Below are 26,903 nucleotides of genomic sequence, written 5' to 3'. Positions count from 1 at the left end.
CCCCTGAGGTGAGAGGATTGCTTCACATGAAGTGGAGGCTTCGAGTGCTGCATGTAAAAATGGAAGGTGCTCTTGTTGTTGGATCTCAAGTGGGTGGCACAGACATGTTGCCCTCTGGGACCCGGAGCCTTGAGGAGACAATGGCCAGGCTGTGTGAAGCGGGAGCTGCCGAGTCGAGGGTCACAGGGCCCCTCGAACTCAGGTCCACGCCACTAAAGTGACTGTTTAGTGACAACACAGAGAAAAGGGGTTGTGTGGAGGACTGGGGAGGTGGGGGTGTGTTTTTTAGGAGGTTTTGACCAAAGGCGGCCTATCCATCATGTGTCACTGCTGCAGCCCTTTGGGGATTTGGATCTATGAGCCCAAAAGTGAACTGACGCCTTGTAAACAGTCTATCAGTATCAGTAGAAGAACGCCTATATGTCTGTCTGTCTGTATGAAGAGCCAGTCTTATACCGTGACATGTTTCGTATGCGTAATGTAAAACACAAAATGTATTTCTTCTCCAGAGGGGATGTAGAAACTTGTCGCCTTGATGTTGCTCTATGGCTAAACGCGATAAGGAAACTCGCCGCACATCTAGTTTCTGCTTACAGTTCTCACAATTCACAGTGAGAAATGCAACCTTTCCTGTTTATTGTCTGATAAACAAATGAAAAAAAAAACACAAGTTGACTTATTTTACGGCCATGTAGGGTGTGGGCTTTCTTGTAGCTTTTGTTCACGGAAAGAATATAATCTGTGCAACAAAATAAAACAAATGACTTCAGGGGCTCCGTGGAACAAATAGCGCGAGCGATGGGATCGGGCGCAGTCTGATAAGTTTTTTCCTGCGGTTAACTCCCAGTGTCACGGACGCTAACTTCAAACGGCGCGAATGATTTAAGCCGTACCTTTAGCGAGTCGGGGCCGCCAGTGCCACTGTGGGGCAAAGAATAGTGTGAGGAAGAAAAGGTCTATACAGCTGGCGCAGATACAAAAGCAGGAAAGCATGAACCTCATCTCACACCTTCCCTTCTTTCATCTACTTCCCCTCATAAGCTGGTATTTTGATTCCTGGATTCCTGGCAAGCGTTCCCTGTTTGCAATTCAAAGAGTTTTCAACAAGAGCATCTGTTTGGGTATTATCATAAACCTGCATGCACCCACCCACCCACTCCCCCCCCCCCCCCCCCCTTTACCTCCGTGCTCCTCCCTCCCTTTGCTCTCTTTCCTCCTTCACCATGTGCACTTGCATGTTTGTGGAAAAGGGGTGGAGAGGTTGGGTGATGGTGGGGCAGAGGAGAGAGAGAGAGAGAGGGGAGAGAGGGAGGAGAGGGGAGAGGGGGGGCTTTTCCGTGACCCACAGAGTCAATGATACATAAGCCACATGACCAACTACTCTCCTTATCCAAGGCAAACAGGACTCACACACACAGACACACAGACAGACACACAGACAGACAGACCTGCAAGCTGACTTCCAGCACATTCACAGCTCCACTGAACTTGGCTCCTGCTGTCGTTTCTCTGACAGAAGAAAAAAAGAAGAGACGCACACACACAGACACACACACACACACACACATGCACACACACCTCTGTGGGAGAGCTCAGATAAAGACGTGCCTTCAGTCTTGGAGTGGCGCTGTCACACACTGATATACAAATACGCATTTAGACAAATACACAGGCACAGTCAGGGAGCCACCGCACGCACGCACACACATTCACACACACACATTCCTACAAATTGACACACTCACTTCTCTCTCTCACACACACACAGGGGAGCAAACAGTCTCTCTCTCTCTCTCTCTCTCTTTCTTGCTCGCTCAGCTGCTCTCTCTCTCTCCCCCTCTCTCTCACTCACTCACTCTCTCTCTCTCCCTCCCATCTACACACACATACACATACACACACTCACTCACACACACACACACACATACACACACACACACCACTACAGTATATCAGCGAGTGACTAGCGGAGAGCCAGAGGGGAGTGCAGAAATGAATGTGAAGATCCTGACGCTGGTGATTGTGCTCTTGGTGTCTCTGCTGTGTTCTGCCAGTGCTGGTGAGTACAGGAGCGGCCAGCCTCGTCGCCGGTCGCTCGTCTCCCCTTTCTGCTTTCTATTTCTTTCTCTGTTTGCCTTTAGGCTCCAGCAGGCAGCTGTAGTTGATCAGTTACCCAGCATGGTTAGCCTTGTGTGGGCTCTAAAAGGCAGGAATATCAGCACCTGGCTGTATACAGTACTGCACTGCAGTGGTTATACTGTCTGCTATTGTACTGTCATGGCTTTTATGGTAAACTTGAATGTAGGTTTTTCTGGCTTAACACTGATTATTTTTCCTGCCTCACCTTGATGAAAGCTTGCAAGACTTGGAAGATGAAATATGAAGAGGTTTTTTTTTTATTGATGGACATTTCATGTGTGGAGCTATTCCTGAGTGATAGATGGATGGATAGACTGGGTGTATGTGTGACTGTTGTGACTGTTATGAAATGTATGATATGCATGGCACATGTTCTGTAAGGTGGAGTGAATCTGATTAATTTATGGCTTGATGTATTCCATCTGACCCAAGTGCTTTTATGCTTATTACATGACTATGAATGTGCAGCGGGGCAATACAGCAGCACCTTATATATATAGATATATATACGCTTGCGTGCCTCCTGTGGTGATGATAATGAGGACTGTAATTGCTGTACGTATCGATGAGGGGAACACAGATCCCCAGGTGCATGGATCGTCCCTGGAGGGGCTCAGTCTTGATGCCCTGTCACAGTAAATTTCCGTAAAGTGCTCCTGCTGCGTCTCTAGAGCCTTTGTTGAACTAGATATCAATTCTGGTGTGAACCTAAAATGTCTAATATTTGGAACAAAAACATGGACTTGGGACAATTAATTACACAGGGGGCAACAGGGACAAATTCTCTCTTGACGGCTCATGGGAATAAAAAGCTGGGGGAGATATGGGCTTTCTGGAGGGGGGGGGGGGGGGGGTAGTTTGGAGACCGATGGGCAGTCTGCAGATGTGATGCAGGTAACATTGTGGTGTGAAAAAACAACAGTTAGGCCTGTGTAAATGTCTGGACCATTCTTGGGTTTATCACCTACCCACCAACTACGGTGGCTTGGAAGACACACAGACAGAAGCTGTGTTGATATTAAAGGCTGTACATGTGGAAGATGCTGTGTGCACGCTGTGAGATGTAAAGAATATAACATGTAGCACAGACTGTGATTATAAAACCCTCTATAATACACTGCATCTTGGCAGATCCAGGCCTGGGTAAATGTATAGTGTATAAGATGCTGTATAGGCTGTGTGTGTATGTTGCTAGGTGCTGTATAGACTGTGGCTCTAAGATGCTGTGTAGACTTCATGCTTGCAAGATGCTGTCCACTCTGTGTATTGATCCACGGCCACAGCACTCACAGTTCCCATGCTTCCCAGCACATTTGTTCCAGCGACATGCTATTTTTGTCTGAGGCTCTCAGCACATGAGTAAATGGGAAGCAATTATCTAGCATCATGGTCAGTGTCGTTTTTCACGCCCTGCGTGTGGCTAAGCATGTTCCATGCTTGAGAGCCCACCGTGCTACACCAGCGACGGGGAAAACAAGGCTGCTGTGCCTCGGGCTTTCATGGGAGCTTATCCTTCTCAACGTTGTTTAAGTCATGCCGCTTATGTGCCTCTCTCTCTCTGTCTCTGTCTCTCTCTGTTCCCTGGCTGCTACTGTAGTACCAGAGCTCCATTGACAGGGAGGAAGAGAGAGAAAGGGAGTAGAAAGAGAGAGGAAGGGATGCAAGTGTGTTGCGGCGTTGATGGGTGTGGGGAGGGATGCTAGCTGGAGTGTGCCTGCGTAGCACAAGCCTCTGCTACAGTATGCGCTGTCGCGGGAAGGTGTCGGAAGAGGCTCTGCATGTAGGCAGTGGGTGTGAAGCCTTTCATCTTGAGACAAACGCTTTTCCAGTTCAGTAGGCTTTCTCTCTCTCTCTCTCTCTCTCTCTCTTCCTCTCTCTCTCTCTCGGGCATCTGTGTGTGTACATGTGTGTCTGAGAAAGAGGAGAGAGATACACACAGAGAGTGAGAGAGAGAGTGTGCATGTGTGTGCACTTGCAGGAAGCAATGAATATAGACCTGAATCTGTCTGATACTGGGTGGGGAAGTGAACATGAGAGTGTTTCTTCATTGTATTTATAGATGTATATGTGCATATCACTAAGAACTCCTCGCGCAACAGGCAATTCACCTAAACAACCTAATGCTACTTAGAATATTCATCCCATTCACTGAGAGAGCTGCTGTGGCCTTCTCTATGTAATATTAGCATCCTTTAGCAGTGCACTTCAATTACCCATCCTTGAAAAGCACTCTGCCTCAGGAGTGGGCTCCAGCTTTAGACATGTGGTATCCATAATTCATCCTGAGGCCGATTACTCTTCCTCCCTGTGTAACTCTTAAGACTGGTATATAAACACTCCTTATTCTCAAAACATTCACATGTCTGTCACAGCCTCTTAGATGATATCAAAGCCTCATTTTCATCCTCCGCCATGGAAACACCCTGCCAATTTTCGCCCAGGGATTCGCAGGGATAGGAACAAAAACAGCTGGTTCAGACACGAACTTGCCCACACACACACACACAAATACATAGAGAGTGTAATTGTGTGGCCCGGGTTGAACAGGTGAGGCGGTTGTGAGTGTGAGCGGGGCACGAGGCCCAGATCAGAGCCATTATCTGGCAGAGAAATCATCTGCTTGGGAAGGGAGGTGGTTTTATGAGAGCTGTCAGCAATGCTATTATTCCATATTAAACTTTGATGTATTGTTGGGGCTGGCTGTTCTGTGGCACCAGCGTGCACACACACACACACACACACACACACACACTGTAGCCCGCCTGGCTCAGATGCTCAACCGAGTGTTACGGGTCAAAGTACAGAAAGAAATGAGGAGGTCTACAGCGCCAGCAGCCGCTCATTTAGGCACCTAGAGGCTTAGGTCCGATTATTTAGTTAAACAACACCGAAGATCTGAACCAACGGTAACCAGGAAGCTTTAAATCATAATCTCAGGGTTTTTTTTTTCTTTCTTTAATGTAAAGAAGGTGTTTGTGCCTGTGGACGTGATTACGGCGGCCGTGGAGAGAACAAAAAAAGCAGCTAAACTTTTCCAGATGTCCAGGCATAACATAATAACAGTGGGCAAACAGTTGTGTCAAAGAGGGGGAAGCAGTGGAAAGGTTATTAGAGGATTATGGAGAATCACAGAGCCTTTTTCTGAGGCACAGGAGCTTGTGAACACCAGCTGGGTTTATGTCACACACACACACACACACACACAGGCACACAGGCACACACAGATACACAAACACACACGCACGCACGGGGTCAGATGAAATCCATTTTGTCAAGAACCTGGATTTCCTTATAATGCAGCATTACGAGGAAAAAAAGAGCAAGCAGCCTGCAGCATCAGTGAAGTTTGTCTGCTGCAGACAACACACACACACACACACACACACACACACACACAATTCTTGGTCTTAGTATAGAAGTGAGGACACACGTTGCATCCCCTTTCCTCTTTACCGTAACCTTAATTATCACAAATAAATGCCTTTTCCCAGTTCTTTCTGTCACTTTAACCTACAGTAAATCAAATTCTTAACTTAACCCGCCAACAGCTCTTTGAAGTTGTGTTTGATGTCCTCACAGCAATGGTCTTGGACAAACATAAAAAGAACAAACATATGTGCATATATCCATAACAGTCTATGAGTTGAGAAGTGGGTAAAGAATGATTTGTTGCCCTCTTTATGATTTATGTCTTGTTTATCCTTTGTGGGCTTAAAGAGGAGGATTGGAACTCTGTTTTTATCCACTCGTGAGGTTCAGATGCGGTGGTTAAACAGTATATAACACAACGAGATGACATAAATTTCTCAGCTGTCACAGATTTTTGCTGTGGTTGCGATGCCATTAATATTTCGGATGCTTCGTGCCAAACTCGCGTCAAAATGTTTAGACTGTAAATATTAGAAGCCAAAGAGGAGTTGAACTGGGAGTTTCCGACACTTGGTGAGAGGAGCTACAGATGTTTCAGCAAACTGTTGAAGCTGTTGAAGCTGAGAAGCAGATATACGCTCCATGTTTGCACCTGGTTTTCATTTTTAATGAACCACTACAAATAAAAAGTGGTACATTTGTTCAATTTAAGACGACAAGATTTACTTCAAGTGTAACCATCTTGAAATAATAGGTGGTTTTCTAGTTCTTCTCTCTCCACCAACGTTGTGTAACCAAAGCATTAGATAAGTGTTAGTAAAGCATGGCTTCTTCATGGTTTTGCATTAATTTGATGATATTCTGATTTATCTGATTCATCAGACATTTGGATAGTAGGAAACAGATGTTCCTGTGTGGTTATTTTATGCCTTGACAAGTTCTATATAAATAAATGTCACCATCACGATACAAAAATGTTATCTTAGATATTATCCATATTACCCACCCTTGCAGCTCATAATATGCAACTGAGTGTAGCTGTAGGTTTCAATGAGGAGAGTTTTCTGTGATGAACCACTTCACATCTGTACAATATCACCCAATGTGAGCTTGGTGAATGGCACTCACAATTGCTCTGGAGTAGGTGGGAGTTGAGGAAGAGATTTAGAGAAAAATCATAACTCATTTGGTTGGGATATAAGGCTAACCTTTGGGCTAACACTCCCTGGAGAGCTCAGCTGTTGAAGACTTTGGCATATGTGACTGCTGCGCTGCTGTAATGTAATTCAGAACCCTTTGAATGAATAAATCTACTCACTTAGATCTTCCCTAGAGAGCAAAAGAAGCAGCGAAGGGAAGAAAAAAGCATGAGGGGGAGTAAAAGACAGGGCAAGGGACAGAAAAATAAAAAGGGCAGACAGGAAGAGAGGCTATCTGGGAGCTGGGAGGTTGTGTAAGCTCTCCATGGTGAAGGAACTCACAGCTGGTGATCTGGCTTGGCTTTACATTTCATATGTGGAATAATCATGACATAATGACACTTCTTGGCTGTAAGGACGAGATCAGTTCTGCTAAATATGCTGAATGACTTGTAAATCTAATTCTGATTCCTTATGTGCACGTCTGAGGCTGTCCAGACCCCCCTTTGAGTTTTGAGGGCACAACCTGCAGGTTTTGGGCAAAAGGCGGATGGTTGTGGGGGTGTGTGGAAGGGGGGCAGAGTCCTGTCTTAGCCAGGCCTCGTGATCACCAGACCCTATCCTCAAGCCTGGGGCACTCCTTACAACTTAATTAGAGCCAGATATTTTCAAAAAACTGCTCTGTTTTCCACCAGTATCCAATATTAAAGTGATTTACGACTCTCTTTTTGAACATTAAGTGTTACATTTATAGCGGTTGTCCCAGCAGATCAGATTCCTGATCAAGATCTGAGTGGACATTTTTATTAACGGGCTGCCAGACCACAGAATAAATATCGCGGTCTTTAGGAATGCAGGTGCTTTAATTACTTTCGTGCTCAATTTGTAGGAACCCAAAAACTGAAAAATATGGCTTCTGTATATTGCTTTAGAGACGTCATTTGTGGTAGAAATTCATACTTCAGCAGCTAAAAGATGTGTGTAGGAGCAGAGGCGACATACTTTGGAGGATCAAATAAATATGGTTCAGGGTATTGTCGCCATTAACGTCAAACCTCTATAGGCGCTATAATGGATCAGTGAGATTTCATATGTAGCTAAAAGCGCTGCACAGCTGGCTGTTGTTAGGCTGCTCTAAGTCAGACAAGGGATTTCATTGCTGTGAAGATCACAGTGTGGATTGGGGCTGTGGATGGCGGAGAGGGACTTAGTAGATTTTGGGTTCATTTAGTGACGCCCCCATTGGGATCTGCCTTAAACTCGAAGCCTCGGGCAACAGGATGTGCACGTCTCCTCTCTATTCTCAGCATATTATAGGATGTGGTGGTGCATCTCATGAGGTTTTAAACTGTCATGCACCTTATGTTCTTGCCTTGAATTAATGCTCAAAAAGTGGGGATTGTTAAGATCTCTTCCATCTCTCACACAACAGGGTCCCCCTCTATGACAACACAGAAATCGTTCATTCTTGAAACCATGCATTATTCATCACAACTGCTCTGTCTTTGATCACAAATGACATTTTCCCTGGGAGACTGTTTCACACATACAGGTCTTACACTTAAACGTTTGGTCAATCTAATGATCTGCCACTGAATAATAGCAAGGGTCTCTCCGCCACAGGCCGTTTCCTGCATCAGGATGGGGCCCCTCACTCTGTCTCATGCACTTATAGGCTTCCTCTGCCCTCTGCGGCCCCCCCCGAGTATGAACAAATATTTATGAAAATAGAAAAGCATAACAATATATGGAATCCATAAACATGCATCCACATAAGGCAAACAGTTTATCCTGAGAGCTGATGAAAATAGAGAAGGACGCAGAGAGCCAATAAACACTGAACTTCGGCTCACCTGCAGCTGAGCCTGTCAGTAAAAGTGCTTATGATTTTTATTTCCTCACTTAACATGTGTGACGAAATTGCTTACCAAGTTTCACTACATGGCCTTGAACCAAGAGGGGGGGGACTTCTTTTTCTGCACATATGCTCAGTATACTGATAATAAAACTATGTTGTAGGAAAACAAATAAACCTGTAAGAAATATCATTGCACTACTATTTTATCCTTGTTTATTGTGTATCCAGAGTGGGTTTTTAGCATCAGAGCCACTGTTTTGTATTCTTTGGCCAGGTGGAGAGGTAGCAACACAGTCTGATGCAATGTTGGTGCTATTTTCCTTTAATAGCCCCGTATACGCTGTGGGGAGAGGCGACGGTCCCCTCGGGCTTTAAAAGCTGCAGTGAACCCTGCGCTGTGACGTCTCTCTGCTTCTTTCTGTTTCTCCCACATTTCAAACAGGAGAAGGGACGCAGGTTCACAGCATGATGGGGGTGGGAGGGGGTGATGATGACACAGGAGAGGGAGGGTGGACTGTGTTTCACATCTGATTAGCGTGCCCATGGAAACGGATGGTTGGAGGATCCCTTTGCCCTTGACGTGCAATCTCTTGAGATTAGGGCAACGGTTGGTAGCCTTACCTACTGTACTGTACCTGTCATGCGCATTTCCTGCTGCTGTTCATGGAAACAGCAGCAGCATCAGCAGCATCTCTCCTTCTCCTGCCCTCAGCCTTCTTGATGATACTCCTACAGCAAAAGTTGAGAAAAGAAAAGAAAAGAAATCTCTCTCCCCCCTTTGTAGTTATTCTCTGTTTGCTTCCTTTGACTTGTGATGTTCAATAGGCTCCAACCTGCAGTAACCTTATAGCCACAGATTCACCCCTTCAGCTGGAGTGGAGGTGGTGGAGGTGGTTGGATTGTGAATAAACCAACAAGGCAAGTCAAGTGGCGAGGGGAGTCAGTGGCTTCGTTAACTGGCTCAATGTTGCTGCCGGCCCCTTTGAACTCGCAGCAGCGCTCTGATCATAGCAGAGTACGCGGTCTCACACCTCATCATTTCATACACTCTCTAATTCAGGAGCATATATAGCACCGCACTTCACAGGCGGCGGCGGCGGCGGCTGACTAACTCAAAGGGCCATCTGCAGAAAAGAAAGCCAGAAACTAAGAGGGCTGGACAGTTTTGTTCTTAATTTGTCCTGAACCTTCAGTGACAGTTGAGTGGGGAAGGGGAGGAGGAGGAGGAGGGCGGGGGGTTGATTTCTCAGCAGGGAGGACAAGGGGTTAAGTCTTAAAGCTGCAGTAATAGGAGCAACTTTTCATGCACTTTGGTTTCCTCAATGGAGTTTGTATACACAAAGCCAGCCTTCAGCTCGACCACAAGCCTAGCATTATCGCAGTACAACAATGCTGAATATCAAGCAGTCCCTGACAGAAGTAAAAGAAAGTGCTCACGACCAAAACAAACCCTCCTCCCCTGAGAGCAACACTCAGAGCGCAGCGGTCCACAGAGGACGTAAAAAAAAAAACACACACACAGTCAGTCAGTCAGACAGAGGGGGGGGCTGATCATGGATTCAGTGAAATCTCAAATTGAGGCTCCTGGTCGATTTCAGCTGACAATGTCATTGTTTTTGCTCTAAAACTGAGCGCCTTTCATTGTGGCTGCCATGGTAACGTGGTCTGAAAAGTCAGCAAGCAATTGGTACCAGTTTCTGCCAAGGCCCCAGACTTACTGGTAGGCATGCGATAAGCAGCGTTTCCGACACTAAAATGTTGTGGTTGTGAAACCTGAACAACAACAACAGCCAGCACACAGCAGCCTCCTTTAGTTTTAGGCAGCGCTCCATATGTGCAGGATGAATGTGCACGGATGCTATCAGATAGCTAGCAAATCCCCTGGATGATGCTGCAGCAGTAGCTGGGACTTATCGTAGGTTAAAAGACTGTTTGGCTCGTATCTGGCACAATTAACACATCTCATCCTTGGCTAAATAATCCTGATCCTCTAATGTGCTTATGCAGTGGGAAGCATCTCTGCCCGTGACATGTCTCTGTCTGGCTGTGTGGGTTAGTATGTCTGTGGTAATGGCATGCTACACAGGGATTCATTAGCTAAAGCTACTCCTCTCCTTTTAGTGAATGAAGGAGGGAGACAGCAGGCCTGCTCCCTCCAACGTCATGGTAATAACCATGGCTACACACACCAGGGTATTTATTCTTCCTCTCTCCCACTAACACAAATATTGTTCTGTTGTCCGTGAGGATTACACACACACACACACACTTAATAAGCTACATCCACCTCCCATATACAGTAGACACAAATAAAGCTGCTGTCTTTATATTAACTGTCTGGAAAATGCTGTAATGGTTTATTTATATAATGGAAACCTAATCCGTCATTACATTAACATATCTTTTGAGGGAATGCTGTAGTATTATTAGTGATTATGGTATGTTGAAATGGCGTGTAATTGTGACAGGACGGCAAGAGCTTTAAATGGCTATACGATTTAGTCCAACCATAACACTAACAGGAAGGGAATCGAAGTTCAGATAGAAACAAGACTAAGAGTCGTTGTAGTGGTTCTGTGGAGCTGTACTTTGCTTTTACTAAAGTTTAAGAGCATGCTAACACTTGCTATTTAACACTAAATTAATTGATTGACATTTTGTTGTGATGGAAAGTTAAGGAATCATCAAGGTTACTCCGATTTATCCAGTGAACATGACTGTGTACACACAATTTCAGATACAGCCTCTGGGACCCGAGAGCCGTTCCTGATAAAGACAGTAAACCATTTCTGTTGATTAGTGAAAACTTTGACCTGGTGCTACATCAACGGTCAGAGGTCCCCCAAAAATCAATAGGATTTATTCTGTCGGCACCATGAAGGTTAGTACACGACTCCATGACAATCCATCCCATAGTTGTTAAGATAATATCATTATTGTGAGCACGTAGGGTTAACTCCTCTCCTCGTATTCCAGTATCAGCTGATTCTGACCCCAGTGTTTGTTTACACATCAAAAACATCCCCCGGTACAAACTGCAACGGACGAGATTCATGGCACAGAGGAGGTGTCAGATAAATGATGTAAGGGACAGTTAAAAAAAAAAAAAAAAAAAAAAAAGCACTCGGAGGAGAAATGAAACGTTCTTGAGAAGCTCAGCGAACTGTGGAAATAGATCAATGAGATTGCACATAACCGATTCATAATCAGTGTGACTGTGAGTGATGAGCACGACAAGTAAACAAACAGATAAGACTCAAGAGGACGGCAAATCAATTTGCGGCGACACAGAGAAAATTAAACACAGCAAGGATTACATTTTGGCGGCCACGCTTCGATTGTGCATGTTTACATTTAATAAGAACTGTTTCTAAACCAGGAACAAAACCCTCAGCGCACTTGTTGCTACAGTTAGTCTCAGGCTGACATAGTTTAATCTCTTATGTCCTGGTGGCAGAAAAACCATTACGCTGTGGCTACATTTACAAGTGCAAACATTTGTTATGTTGCCGTTTTGGCAGTCGATACGCACAAATCAGCTTTACAGCTATTAATAAGCAGCTCAGGCCCATTTGCCATGCTGTCTGTGTTCCCCGCATTGACACACAGCGCCGTGATATACAGTTCACTCCTGCCAGCCATGAGGGCAGCTGATGAACTTGGCATTAAACCAGAGGACAGCCATTTCTCCTAACTGACTGGATGGACAAATGGAAGATGTATATCTCTCCGGGGCTCCACTGATGGACTGTTGCAGAATCAACAGGGATAAGCTGTCAGTTTTCCACTTTCCGCCGGGCCATTACAAGACGGAGAGCCGGCCATTTGAAAAAGACAACATAACAGATATCACCTTAGGAGGGCGGTGGTGAAACTAGGGCGGGGAATTAGGGAACAGGCATCCGGCTATTCATCATTAGTTTGGAAACTGGCCAGTTTCTGACACCGTCATCTCTTCCCTGCCTTGCCCGACCACCTCTACCTCTCCTCTCCTAACCCTTTTTCCTTCAGGAGGCGGCCGTGATGCAAGCGGCGGTAGCAGCAATGCAGGCATTCCTGAAATTCCCCCTTTATTAAACTTTAATTAGGGAATTACCATGAGGGAGCAGAAGTGTTGAGATTTGTTGAGGAGAGGGCAAAACCAGGGCTCCAAGGTCATCAGAAGAAGAGATAAGACACTTATTGCTGTGAGACATATGTTGTCCTAGTCTTTTACTGTTTTACCAGCTCAACACAAACATGGGGATCTCTCATGGGAAAAGATCAAATGGGATACTACAAAGACTGGATCCAATTTCAGAGCAATAAGATAGGTGCAGATATCTTTGTTTATGGAGAAGAAACATGCATTATCCAATGATAGGCCCGCCATGGAAACAATCAAAAGGTCTTATCCACTGTAGCACATGCTGCCACATTTCTGTCTGTCTGTATGTATGTATCCACTACAGATGGGTAGAGATACAAAGCTAGCTGTTGCTGTATGTCATATCTGTCACGCCGAGATGCTTTCCCTACAGGCTGCAAGAGTTAATCTATAACACCAGTGTTATCACTGGGGCCCTGGGTTTATTTTTAGCAGCTTTCATTACAGTTTTCTATCCTGTAGCCAGATTGGAAGGGTTGAGATTTGTCAGGAAGAAATCATGAGATGTTCTCCCTTCAAACCACGAATGCTGAACAGTGGCTGACAGCTTGCTATGGCAGGAGACATCTAAATTGTCTCATTATGGACCTGGGTTATGACAGCCTGAGCCACCCTTAGAGCAACGGCAGATGAGCTGTGTGAGCTGAGGTACAATTACTTTACCATCTTGAACTGCAATGTGTGTATGCGTGTGTGTGTGTGTGTGTGTGTGTGTGTGTGTGTGTGTGTGTGTGTGTGTGTGTGTGTGTGTGTGTGTGTGTGTGTGTGTGTGTGTGTGTGTGTGTGTGTGTGTGTGTGTGTGTGTGTGTGTGTTCGCAGCACCTGTTCAACTAGTCCGCTGCTCAAACTTCAGCTGCAGTTGGGGAGGTAGTATCATATTGTAGTTGTTACTGCAGGTATCACTGAGACATTTAAGGTGTCTGGATGGTTTAACCCGTGCTTGTCAAAACATCACACAGACTTCCTTCTGTCATATTTCACCCACTTATTTTTGACAGTTTTATTTTTTATTTTTTTCAACTGGACTGAAGAGAGTCTGATTAAAAATATGCACCATTACCTGCATTTGAATAGATTCAAAGTAAATTCTTCGGTGTCAAGAAATAGCCTCAAAATAACGGTCAATTTTTCAAGGTTCAAGTTTTTCATAAAGGCAAATGATTACAAATGCATTTCATGCTTTGAACCTTTTTGGGAAAGGCCATCATTTTTCTCCACCAAGTCCTTGCGATTGACCGACATTTCTGGGCTATTTCTACGCAATCAATCATTATTTCTTGGCTATATTTCTCAACGTTACTATGAAATTGACCTTTATTTCTAGGCTATTTCTTGTCATTACTACGCAATTAGTTGTTATTTCTTGGCTATTTCTTGACATTATCACGTAATCAACGGCCTGTAAATTTAAGGATTACCAATTCTTCTACTAGTTTTGTGTCAAGCATACCGACACCTTAGACAGCCTGTGTGTTCAACATCTGAATGCTGAGAGTGTTTCAGGGGCAAGGGGAAGCAAATAATACTTCTGTTAGCCCTAAAAATCTACTCAAAGACAGAGTGTGTTAGCATTTAACCACCTGGATTTGAAAGAAATGAGCTGCATGCCTGGGGAATGTGTGAACGTCCCTCATTCAGCGTGTATCTGGAACAATAACAACAGGATAATGCGCAGATTAGTGCTCCTGGGGGCAAAGATGGGCTTTAGATGCGGAAATATGCAACAGAGACTTTGCCTGCTGCAAATGAATTAGCCCACTGTTCGCCCACAAATATAGTGTGTAACATGCTTGGAGGAGAAGATTAGTGTGGAAATGGAACTTGAGATGTCTGGCGTTTCAGGGATATACATTGAAAACATTCAGCAAGCTGTCTGGCTCAGTCATGCAGTTCACCATTGTTTAAACCTGAAAGCTAAAAAAGCCCTTCTCTATTTTCCTCTCAAGATGTTCTTTTAAAAACGTTCAGTATGCCACGGCTGGTCATTAATTGAGAAAGGCTGCAGAGAGACTTTTCCTTCTTTTCTAATGGCGTCTTGAATTCTGCTCTTGAAGAAAGCCACAGTCTACTCAACCAAACTGATCTTGGTCTATTAAATGAGCTGGAGTGTTTTGAATGCCAACGACAGGTTTCAGAGACAGTTTCAATCAGGCGGCGTCCTCAGGGTCACAGCTGTGGCTTGTTCATATAGTAAGAGGCTGTAACATCTTCACTCAGCACAACTATTGACACTAAAACTGATGAAGAGAAACTTAAGGAACCAGGAAATGTATCATAATTGTTACATTTGTGAGCCGCTCAATTGCTGTCCACGGTATTTCTTGCTGCTTTTTACAAACCTCTGCAGTCGAACAGTTTTACTTTATCCTGAGCGGTTACCTCAGCCCCCTTTCTTAAACTTAAGGAAAGCCTTTCTCTTGGGAATGCTAAAAATGGTGCCAGTGTCTGTGAGGAGAGGACACAGGAATGTCATGACCCCATGTGAGTGATGTCAATCAGCTTTTTGATGGGAAATGCTCAGTGGGGATTTGTAGTGTCTTTTGAAAAAGGGAGGCAGCGGCTCTGAGAAACGCTAAAGACACAGAGAAATGATGATGTTCATTAAGAGGAGAGAGGAAGGCACACTATTAAAAGGTCTTTCCATTGATTTTTCTCTGCCTGTGGAATCAGTCATAGCCTACTATATCTTCTGGCTCTGGAGGCAGCTTGCTGAAATTTGAAAATAACCCTGATGGTGCCTTCAGAGTTATCTTATCTTGGATTTGGGACTATGTACAGGTAATACTCAGAAAATTAGAATATCGTGAAAACGTTCATTCATTTAAGTAATTCAACTTAAAAGGTGAAATGAATATATTATTTAGACTCATAACAGGCATTGCAAGATATTTCAAGCTTTTATTTGTTAGAATTTTGATTATTATGGCTTACAGCTTATGAAAACCCCAAAATCAGAATCTCAAAAAATTTGAATATCGTGAAAAAGTTCAATGTTGTAGCTCAAATTGTCAGCCAATTAATCCAAAACACCTGCAAAGGGTTCCTGAGCCTTTAAAAGCTCTCTGTCTGGTTCAGTACAGTTCGCAATCATGGGGAAGTGAATGAACTTTTTCACGATATTCTAATTTTCTGAGTATTACCGTATATTACAGTCTACATTACTAAGTAAAAATGTAGAGATTGAACGATTTGTTTAGGTTATTTTGGAGGTAGTGAGGGTACATAGGGTCTAGGGACAGTCTAAATGTCTAAATGTCACTATAAATCTCAGCTTCTGTTTGTTTTTGTTTTTTTAATCAGCCTCTTGTGAGTTCTCAAAATTTTACAGACGTCAACGATGCCTTCACAGCTCAGTAACTCAAATCTTTATGAGATTATTGAATGAAAACATGCGATCACTGAGATATTTGTCCAAATATTAAAAGTCCTGCTCTGCTTTTACTCAAATTTTATTGGCCTCAAAATCTGGATGTAGTGTGTAAAGATCACTTGCATTAAATATCCCACTGCAAATAAAGATCTGCTGCAAAACGTAGAAAGAAAAAACCCCTGGGTCTCAGAGAGGAGGGGATGTTAAAAGGTCACAGAGACACTTGAGGTGGACCTAACCATTTAGAAAAGAGGGGCTTAGGGGGATCAAGCCACACTTATTGAGAGATGACTGAGAACATCTGGGATCGCTCTCAAACACACACATTCTCACACACACACACACACACAACGAAGACTTTCACACACTGCTATTATACTCATCTCTAATCTTGGATCAAACACTGCGACAGGATGCACCTCCACAAGGTCTGGTGCTGTGTGGTGTTTGTAATCTTGAGGGGGAGTGAGAGAGACATGAGACACTAGGCCCGGTTATCTGCTGCGCTTTGGTCCAACCACACTGACTTGATGAACTACAACGCTGGGTGGGCTTAAAGAGGCCCACACACGCACAAATACACGCACACACTTATCTATACATGTCTCTTGTTTCCTCATCCATTACCACTGCGATCCCTCTTTGCATCGTGCCACGTATTGTTGCCCAGGCACCGATGGGCTTGGCTCATTATCAAGTCAAATGTGATACTTCTGGTGAGAAGGAGGTTGTGAAGTCCGGTCTAATTGGTCTCTCCTTTGGGTGTTTGTGTGTCCTCCAGGTCCCATGGCCGCCATGGACCATGGCAGAGAGCTGGAAGAGGCCTCTACAGTGAGAAAAATGGTCCAGCAAAGCCCTGCAAGGGGCGGTCAGACCCACAGACCAGGCGGCTGGAAGAGGAGACGCCCAAGGCCCCGTCTTTCCCACAAGGGGCCCATGCCGTTCTAGAGCAAGGTGAGTGTCAAGCAGTGAAAGACGATCAGACACTCCTTAGATTTGTTCAAACCTCTGATGAACTGGTTGGGAAAAAAACTTTCAGACCAGCTAGAAATCTAATGAAAAAATCCTGTGCCTGTCTGTGCTGCATTTGCCCCTGTCCAACTTTCTGTCAAGTAAGAGTTACTGTATTTCTCAAGAAAAAATGAGCAAAAGCACTTCCCAATACTGTTAAATCATAACAGCTGACTGGTGAGGCAGCAATTTCACACAGGAATTTTTAAGAGGAATATGTTGTGAAGCCCTACATAGTTTGTTGGCTGAATCAGTTTGGATGTTTTCGGTGACGAATGTGAAACTCAGACTCTTAGTAGTACAGTACAGGACCACTGGAAACTGTTAATGACCATCGTAGCCAGACTCGGCTCCAACACAAGGATGTTATTGTTGGCACAGAAAAAAGTGCATGTCTTAACAGCTTATTGGACTTTAGCCTACCAGCTTGACTGCCTCCGTAGTACGATGTTTCTAAGAGTGCGTCATATGTTTCTTCATATGGGAGACAGTTATACTTAGAAACCTAACCTTTGAATCAATTCAACTTGCATAAATCTTTTCTCTCTACCTGATTGAGTCAATTAAAACCTCTTTTCCAAAGATAATACTTTGGAGAGTTGAGTTTCGTAGCTGTAATGCTTTTCCTCACAGGAATGTTTGACTTGCTGTCAAGTAAAACAAGATTTTTTTGTGGAAGCACTTTCATCCAAAATCAAAACTAATATTTTACTTATCACCTTTTCATGGTTTGATTTTCTTTTCTCAACCAAAGCAAACTCTCTGTATCTCTACAAAAACATATCAAGCTTCATTGGAAAACCAAAGTATACTACATCTAATTAAACGACATGATCAGGTTTGCAGTACATACAGATTAAAACTCTCTTTGCACTTGCTAATGTTTGCATGTCTCTGTGAATAGAAAGTGACAGCAGTACGATCATGTTCCTGCAGTCAGAAGCACAGGGACCCATTCAAATGTCTCTCCCAGACGCTGTGAGAGACAGGGAAACTTGACAAAACACAATATCCCAGCAGGAGGTGCCGACCATACAACGCTGACCTGCAGAGGTCCGCCATAAATTAACGCTGTAGCGAGAGGCGGCTGCAGCCAGAGAGTGTCGAGGCATGGTTAATCAGTTTTCAGGAAAAGGGATCAAAGCCGGAGACGTCTGAAGCCTCTATTCTCTAAAACTGCCAGTCAGATGAGTTTTACAATCTATGACGAACTATGGATCATTATTTTTTTTATTTATAGACAAGGTCAGACTTCTTTCACTCCTGCTTTCAATACGGGACTCCAGAGTCTCACAGCAGAGTTGACAACAATAAGTGAGGTCAGTGCGGCGCGCTCTCAGGACAACACCGGTCCTCCAACTGTTTCTCAGCCTGCCAATAAAACGTGAGAATCCTCCGTGGTCAGAGCTTGTGTTCGGTGCCAAAGTGCCGGCCACACAATACGGGGAGCTTCAGGAAGTTGTGAAGCTCTGTAAAAGTGAACGGCTCAGTGAGTCACAATGCTGTCTCCGCTAACACCACTTGAACCACAACACACTGAGGTTTTGACTTTTTCTTTTTTCTGTTGTTGTTGCTCACTTCCCACTTGGGCTCCTCTCATTCTTGCAAAGTTCACAGTTCACCTCATTCAAGGATTTCTCTGCATGCCGTGCCAATTTTCCCCAACCTGACCAGAGTGGGAATCAAGCTGTCTATTAGCAGCTTTCTCACTGATAATACTTCCAACCAGCACAGAGCAAATGATCCTCGGAGTTACAAGTCGTCTTCATAGTTGAGTCGCAGTTTCTAACATCTATCAATCCATCCAACAACTCAATCTTTGCACACTTTAAAGGATAGTTCAACATTTTGGCAAAGTCATAGCAGTAGGTTCGTTACCTGTATTTGTCGGTGCAAGCTATTTTTAGAGCCGCAAGCTGCTCAGAGCTACGCTACGGAGGCCTCGAAAACAACTCCATCTCATAACGTTCTGTTATTATCTCATAGCGTGGTGAATGTGTAGGTCACAGCTTGTCCACCAGAGCGTTTTGGAGTTGTTGGATTGTGTATTTGATGAGTTTGATGAGGGAAACCAAGAAATCCCATGAGCCTCCGTAGCGTAGCTCTGAGCAGCTCGTGGCTCTGCTCCGCCGTTCTAAAAATATAGCTTGTACCGACAATTAAAGGTAACAAACCTACTGCTATGACTATAGGGATTATGGCAATGGGCCAATTTGCCAAAGTGTTGAACTATCCCTTTAGGCTTGAAAGGCTCTGTTCATCCTCTTGTGTTGTGCTCCCTTCTTCAGTCTGAGCTGATGATGGGAAAAACACCTCTAGAAGCAGCTGGAGATGCATTTTGTCTGATCAAAGCTATAGAGTTCAATGGAGACATCCAGCTGAGGGCCGGTGAGACGCCTGGGCAGACACGAGTATGTGGATGTCGTTATAGACCTGAACTTAATTTAACTTAACAGCGGTCTTCACTAAAGATTACCTATAAAAATCGACTTGACAGTGTCCATCCTCCAGTCCTATTCCATTAAGTGATATCTTCCCGTTTCAGTGTCAAAAGCAGCCCATCTTTTATTCTCTAAGACACCTGAGACAAAGTTTGACTTTTCATCATTACACATTCCAGATGTGAACGCCTCGGAGAAGAAGGATGGCGACCCGGGTCATTCCTCTTTGAGCATCTGAGTAGACTCAGATCCGAACGTGCTATTACAACTCTTGGATCTGAGCCATGCCAGTGACAGTCTCAAAGACGACAGGATATTACAGATTTAAAGCCGCAGGCAATTTACGAAAAACCCTTTGAGACCCCGAGTGTGAGAAAGCTCAGTGAATGAGTCTTCTAAAGAGTTTTCCATCAAAAAAGTAGAGCAGGTCTGCAACTCCTCCCATACACTCACTCTGTGATGTAGTATGACTTCAAGGCACTGACATCATACCGTGGACGCGAACAGCACAAAGGACGACAACAAACAACAATAGAGATTAGATATACTGTACATCAGCTCTCGAGGCATTACATGACCATGGAAATATGCCATCTTGAAACAACAGCAGGCTCTTATTACTGAATGAACCTTGTTGTCATGCAACAAAGCTTACAGCATCTGAGATCTCAGGGAATTATCACAGGACAGGAGAAGATAAAGGGCGAGGCGAGATAAAAGATTTCCTCATTGTTAAGGAGCGATCCAGTGCCCCCAGCTCAGTATAATGTTGGGCTTGTGTTCCACGGTGAGATATACAATTGTTTTTCTTCTTCCCTGCTGCACTCTTCTATCAAAGACCACGAAATCTGATTGGAACATGTCCGAACCTTTTCTTCTAGTTTTTTAAGAGCGAGATAACACAGGGAAGAACACAGTGAAAGCTCTAGTAGAGAGTCTCCCTGCAGGGGGGTGCCCTTATTGGAGAGGAAATTGAAATGTCTGCATGACTCATGAAATGATTTTTAGGACTACAAAGAAAATAAGCACACACACACACTCACTGATGGCGCTTGTTCTTGTTTTTCTGTCTTGCAGGCACTGCTTTGAGCGCCCTCCCCCAGGTTCTGATTTCTATGCTCTTCCTTTGCCTTGGGGGGCCTTGCAACGAAGGGCCTACGCTTGCCCAGCCTGAAGAGTGATGTCCATAGCACCTGCTGGTTCTTCAAGCAACTCTGTCCACAAAAAAAATCAGGACAAGCCGCTCACCCTCAGCTCTAGGAGGAATTGGGGGCAGGGAAGGGGGGTGGGGGGTATTGAGCCCGAGCTATCAGACTCTATTTCTCTGTCTCTCTCTTTCTCTTTCTCTCACTCCCTCACTACTTATCTATCTCTGTCTTCTCCCAAGTGTTTTTTTTATTTTTGTTTTTGTTTTTTTTCCCAATTTTCCTATCATTTGCTTAATAGAGCCCAATCATAGCGATCTCCCTGAGTGTTTCACACACTTTGCATGACATGTGGTGGAGAGGGAGCCCGGTCAAAACAATCTTAGTCTTAAAGCATCTGTCACTTCTCCATGGTGTGGTATTCCCATCCCTCAGATTCAAGGTTACTGCAGCCGCTGATTTCTTTGCTATGTAGCTACTAAACAGCTTTACTTGCGGGAGAGGGCGCCGATCACGCAGAAGGGTGGTGTCAGTTTTTAATAGTTGACAATAGCAAATATTAAGTTCACTTATGATACTCTGGATGTCTGCTGCATAAAGGAATCAAAGGTTTTCGTGTTTAAAATATGGAAGAGCAAGAGCGTCACATCTGAACATCATTCTTAACCATCACTTAATTATCATTAACGGTGCTTTGTACCTCCTAATGACAGTACGTCCACATGCAAAGTAAAGTTGGACTGAAAAGAGAGCACATATTGTCAAAAACAATCTATTTAAGTGACAGAATAATTCCTTCATTTAGGAGATTCTTTAATCCAAAGCTATTTTGGTGTTTCTGAACTCATTAACACCTTAGGGAGGGGTTTACTGACACGCTCAAGGTTACTGTAACATGCCCCACCTTGGATGAGTCCTTTGACCCCAAATCCCAATCCCAATCCTGTCCCCAATCCCCCAGCCTTCGCACCACACTGCTGCCCTGCGCAGCTGCTCTATACACGACTGTTAACTGGCAGTGGCGGTCTGCTCCACCGACAGGCCGCCTTGCCTTTTAATGAAGTGCCAAATAATAACCTTCTCCACAATGCTGCCAGGAACAAAGGAATGAAAGGTTAGGGAGAAACACATTACCTCTTGTTTGAAGTCTTGATACACTGACACATTATGCATTTTAAATTTCTGCAAACAGAAATCCCACACAAGATAATATTAGCGAGGAGGACAAGTTAAATTAGACCAAAAAAAGAAAAAGAGAGAAAAAAAAAGGAAAACAGTTTCAAAGCAAAACAACAGCTCAGTTAATATGCCACAGTCATCAGCCTGACACTCGGGCTCTGGCTGTTTTAATATTCAGCATAAGGCTGGTTTGACCCCTTGACCGATATCTTTCACTGACAAAATGCTATGCCTTTCCATCATACTGGAATATATTACTGTTTATGTTTATTTCTGTGTTTAAGTAGATTTTTTTTCTTTTTTCTCAGGGTGCTGTGATAGAGGCTTGTACTAGAGCAGTCTATTTTGTGCATTTATTTAACAAGACACAAACATACAGTACATTTAAAGCTTATATGAGCATATTTTCGTATACTGTATCTTTACTCTCCCTGTATGTATTCACCAATATAGCCATGTATCCCAATTCAATCCTTTCTCGTCACGATCCGTTCCCTACATTATGTTGGGTACAGTTGCCTTTCTAGTCTGCCCTTCCACAGCACAGGTGGTCGTGGCTTTGATCATTACGCTCATTAAATCCTAGAGTTAATCTTTCTCAGATGGATCTCCCCAAGGCTGGCCGGGGCCACTTAGTCTGAGCTCATTGTTAAATTGGCTTAGACTGAAACCACACCCTTCCCCCTTCCCAGTCCCAAACCCCCTGCTGATTCAGTGTGTAACCATGTAACATATTAGGATTGTAACCTGTAGAGCAGCCACCTTGAAATCGATGGTTGTGTATTAGGTGTGCGGAGCAACTTCCTAATTGTTTTTTTTTTTGTTGGTTTGTTTGTTTTTCCATCAGATTTTCAGTGAAAATCTGATTTCAAATCACTGCAATTCAATCATCAAACACCATCCTCCCGTCAGTCGGTTTTGACCAAACAACGCAACTGGCAGGTTAACCTAGATTTTCCAAACACCTTTTCCCTCTCGCCATGTCTCATGCAAATATTATAATAAAATGGAGAGTCTTCTCAGTCCCAGCATGAGAAGCTTTTATTAAGAGAGCATCTAAAATCACAGTGGTAATCCACCCAGCCAAGCTCACCTTGATTAAAAATGTATTAAATCCTAGGGCACTGTGAAGAGTAATAATTTCAGTTCCACCATATTTTTTTTTTTCATATCCGCTTAGACAGAGATGTAGATTTCATTAATGCTCCTCGGGAGTGAGACAGCTTTGCTCAGGATGTCTCATGTATTATGGGGGAAGATAGTAGGAAGATATGAGCTGGGGATGGAAGTTCAAAGCCGCAGGAGTTGGGATGCTGGAAGTCGACTAGGTCATGACAAGGGGTTCAAATCAATATTTCCCCCATCTCAGAAGTTTTTGTTACGGAGCCGAGCAACGTCTGTATCCGCACTGTTCTTCATGAATGTATCCTCACCATCTGCACCAGCCATGCTGCCCTTTCAGAGACCAGAGCAAACCAATGTTTATGTAAAGTACCCTTTTTAATCTTGGTCTGGTTATCAGTTGAATCCAAAAAAACACAAAAGCCAAATATCCCACTGATCCAAAGCCTCCAGTGTCAACAAGTCCCAACCAATAGACGTGGCTTTGCTCCAAGACTTCTCTGTATGGGTTCGCAAGGCTGCACTTTTGCAATTCCATTATGCTGCTGGAAAAATACACCCTGAAAACAAGAGTCTCTTGATATGGAATGGTTTTCCAGTGTATTGTGACAATTTTTTTGTCTGATTCTTGTCTAGCTGGTTGTCCAAAGCTTATACTTTTTTGAATACAGTTGTGACAAGCTGTATCTTTTGTGGATGTAACAAAATAGAAAAGTAGTCTGCAGCACAATATGTCGTGGACACGTGAAAGCTTTCAGGCGTTCTTTTCTTGTAGATCATAGCCCACAGCCCTCCCCTGCACATCAGGTTAATGGGCCTTGTGGTGTGGAAGGACAAGCACGTCCAGGCTCAAACTGAAATGGTAAACCAATACATTATGCTCGGGGAGCAAAACCATTTTCCTTAATGGTCTTTTCCAGCAAGGCTTACACAAGAGAAACAATTCCTATCCTCTCAATGTTTCCTCTCCAGTTCCTCTTCTCTGTGACCATCACAAGGCCTGAGTAATGTTCCTATGCACTTGTTAGCATGTTTTCCTGGTAGAAAAATGTTTGTGCTGAGAACTTGCCCCATTGTGTTTAGTTCTTTTTGTCCAAAATGCATTTGGCTGGGAGTGTGTAAGGAGTGGGGGTGAGCCGAGAGATAGATATGTGTTACTCATGGAGATGAGAATAAGCTAGCAGAAGGTTTTAAAGATATTAGCTTAGCCATTGAGCTCTGTTTCCCAGTAGCTATAGGCACAAAATCTTCACAGAAAAACACAAGGTTATTTAGTTTCTTTTTTGTTTTTGTTTTTTTTAACTTTCTAGTCATCCTATTGTCATCGTATTCAGTTCTACCAGACATATTTTCTTTAAGATTACACTGCACCAAACTTTTCATTCATTAGGGAAATGGAAACAGAGTTGGCAACGCAACACATTCCATGATTTTACCTTGTGAATCTCTAAGCCCATCAAACTGTATCATGTTGGCCTTCAGAGTGGGTGTCTGCAGGATCAAGTGGCTGATATTCAATCCAATGCATTCACACATTTCCACCGGCTGGGCAATCCAAAGGATAACTAGATTTCATCTCCCATGGGAAATGACTATGATCTGTCATTATCCTGGAGCCTCAAAATGAGACTTCCTACACCCAGAATAGCACAGGCCCCCTCCTGCCGTGATTGTGACACGTTCTCCATCTATGTATCCACTATGTGTCCGAGATCAGCTACGTTCAAAACAATCTGAGGAGAGATGCAGTCTGTAGGCTTACACACCATCGCAACAGTGTTACTAGGTCTCAAGCAGATACCATTTGAAAGACAATGTATTACTCCTGAAACGTATATTCTGTTTATGGTGTGTGCTCATATTACTCACCAGGCCAAATGTACAGTCCCTGTCTCTGTTTTGATGTTGAACTGGGCAAAAATAAATGACATAAATAAATAAATAAAACAAGTGTATCAGAAATGGTTGAAATACTGTGTACATATTTGAACTTTTGGTTTCTAATTTATAAAAGATAAGCTTTAGCTCTTGGAGTACTTATTTTATTTTTTCCTTTCATGCGTAGCTTTGTGTTTTTATTTTCTATTTCTGTAAAGTGTGTAAATATATCTTTATGATAATAAGTAATATTAAAAATCTTATTTTAAGAAAACACTGTGTCGTGTCTTTTTTTCTGAGAGATGAAAAAGCAGGTACTGTTTATCGTGGTGTTTTAGCATGTTATTTTGCTAGTAAGCAGTAAACACAAAGAGATGAAGATGGTGCTAAATAAAAGATCAAAAAGTTATAAGGATTCACCCTGAGGGAAACATAGATTTCAACAAATTGCATGTCTTAGCTATGGCAACATCTCACCCGAAAACCCACACAAGCCAACCTAATGGTGGTGCTACAGGAAAAGTAAGGAGACCACCGTCATCATTGGGATTCGTCCTCTGGAAACCATGAACCATGAAAGAATGAATCCGTACAACAGCTTGTTCTTACCAGTCACATAGAGGTGAAGTGAAGACAAACAATTGGAAGTGTGAAAATATTGAACTGCTGGATGAAGACAGATGACCATTACAGTAATAATAAGGATTTGTATACACAGTTTATATGGTAGCTCCAGCAGACATTATTAAAGATAACAGACAGAAGTGAAATACACAGTATAAATGTGATAATGGAGTGAAATCCGCCTCTGACGTTTAGTAAAATTGCACTTGGCAAAGACATTTGTCATCCTCTCTGTTCAGTGCAGGACGTGACAAAGCCGAGTAACATAAACAAGCAAACTCACAATTCAAATGGGATGCTCTAATCACAAAAAATCAGCCCTCTCATTACTCAACAGAAGTGTTTATTTTGCTTTAAATCAGCCTGCTTGTTTGTGTTTTTAACATCGGTACTAGACTGCCTGCATCTCAACAAAAGGTGGACAAAAAGAGCAACATGTTTACCTGACTGCCACAGCCATTAACCTTTACCTTCAGTCAAGTCTTGTATAGAAATTCATTCGTTGCAGTATGCACTGCCTTTGGAAATGTAAATCAACTCCTCATCCATTAAGGAATACTTCACCAGTGACAGGTAGCCTTCCCAGAGCTTATAGTGCATACTAAGCATGCTACACATTGATGCATCACAGATGTTGAGCATGCATGGAGACTCTGGATGTGTCGGGAGGCGCTGAGATGTGTGCATACATGTCACATCTACATACAATAGAGGCTCCTCCGGTCATTACTGCTGAATATTCAAAACATTGGAGCGGAGGTAAACACAGCATTCCCAAACATTTATATTTCAGATTTACTGAATAAAACTACACAAGACTCCCTAATTCTTGAGTATTCATTTAAACATATGTGTATGACGTGGATGTTTAATTCTCAGGGATACAATTTATAGTAGTTACACAATAAATTATTTGACCATCATATATAATATGCTTCTTTCTCAATGTGCTGTTTATCTGAAAGTGTTCCTCAGTGTGGCAATGTGCTGAAATGTCCCGGGCTTCGCATGGGAGCCACTCTTCCTCCTAAACTCCCACTGGGACCACTCAGGGAAGTGTCTGGTTAACGCGCCGAGTTGACATGCCATGATAGACAAGAGGTGCACCTCTGAGCCCCAGCAGCCCCCCAAAGACACCCAAGGTTATATCATCAAGCCTGGGTCAGCTGTATAATTGGTCTTGGGGTCACTGAGAGGATATGGAGCGTGACAATGAGGCTATAGAGTTACAGTTTGTGGCCGGGCAGCGAGGGGCTGCCGGTGGGGCATAACTGCGAGGCCAGACGTCCCTTCAAAGAGTTCAAGGTCCATCTGCAGTGGCTCCAGCCCTGTTCACTGTCACTGCTGGAAATGTGTGTCACTGCCTGCCGGCCATCGGTGCACTGCTGGCAGAGCGGGGGAGGTGAAGGAGACAGTGGATAGATTGAATTTGTTGCGAGGAAAAATAAAACTTCCAGGATGCTGAGGGAGTTGCTGCTGAT

General features: G+C 43.6%; 1 protein-coding gene across 1 annotated transcript; it reads left to right on the top strand.

The window, feature by feature from the left end:
- Nucleotides 1-1,607: 1,607 nt before the first annotated feature.
- On the top strand, nt 1,608-25,072 carry apln (apelin). Its single transcript, XM_083981275.1, has 3 exons — nt 1,608-2,059; nt 16,804-16,976; nt 20,552-25,072. The coding sequence occupies exons 1-2, from the start codon at nt 1,993-1,995 to the stop codon at nt 16,968-16,970; spliced, it is 234 nt and encodes a 77-aa protein (XP_083837401.1). The 5' UTR covers nt 1,608-1,992; the 3' UTR covers nt 16,971-16,976; nt 20,552-25,072.
- The last annotated feature ends 1,831 nt before the right edge of the window (nt 25,073-26,903 follow it).

Source organism: Trachurus trachurus (assembly GCF_905171665.1).
Source record: "Trachurus trachurus genome assembly, chromosome: 10".
In the NCBI taxonomy this organism is placed as follows: domain Eukaryota; kingdom Metazoa; phylum Chordata; class Actinopteri; order Carangiformes; family Carangidae; genus Trachurus; species Trachurus trachurus.
This window is presented reverse-complemented; position numbering and strand designations above follow the sequence as displayed.

What these genes read in the sequence shown, in the direction of transcription:
- apln (XM_083981275.1), top strand. Translation starts at nt 1,993, where the DNA reads ATGAATGTGAAGATCCTGACGCTGGTGATTGTGCTCTTGGTGTCTCTG. An exon ending in GCTGTGTTCTGCCAGTGCTG is followed by an intron (nt 2,060 to 16,803) that starts GTGAGTACAGGA and finishes TGTGTCCTCCAG; the next exon opens with GTCCCATGGCCGCCATGGAC.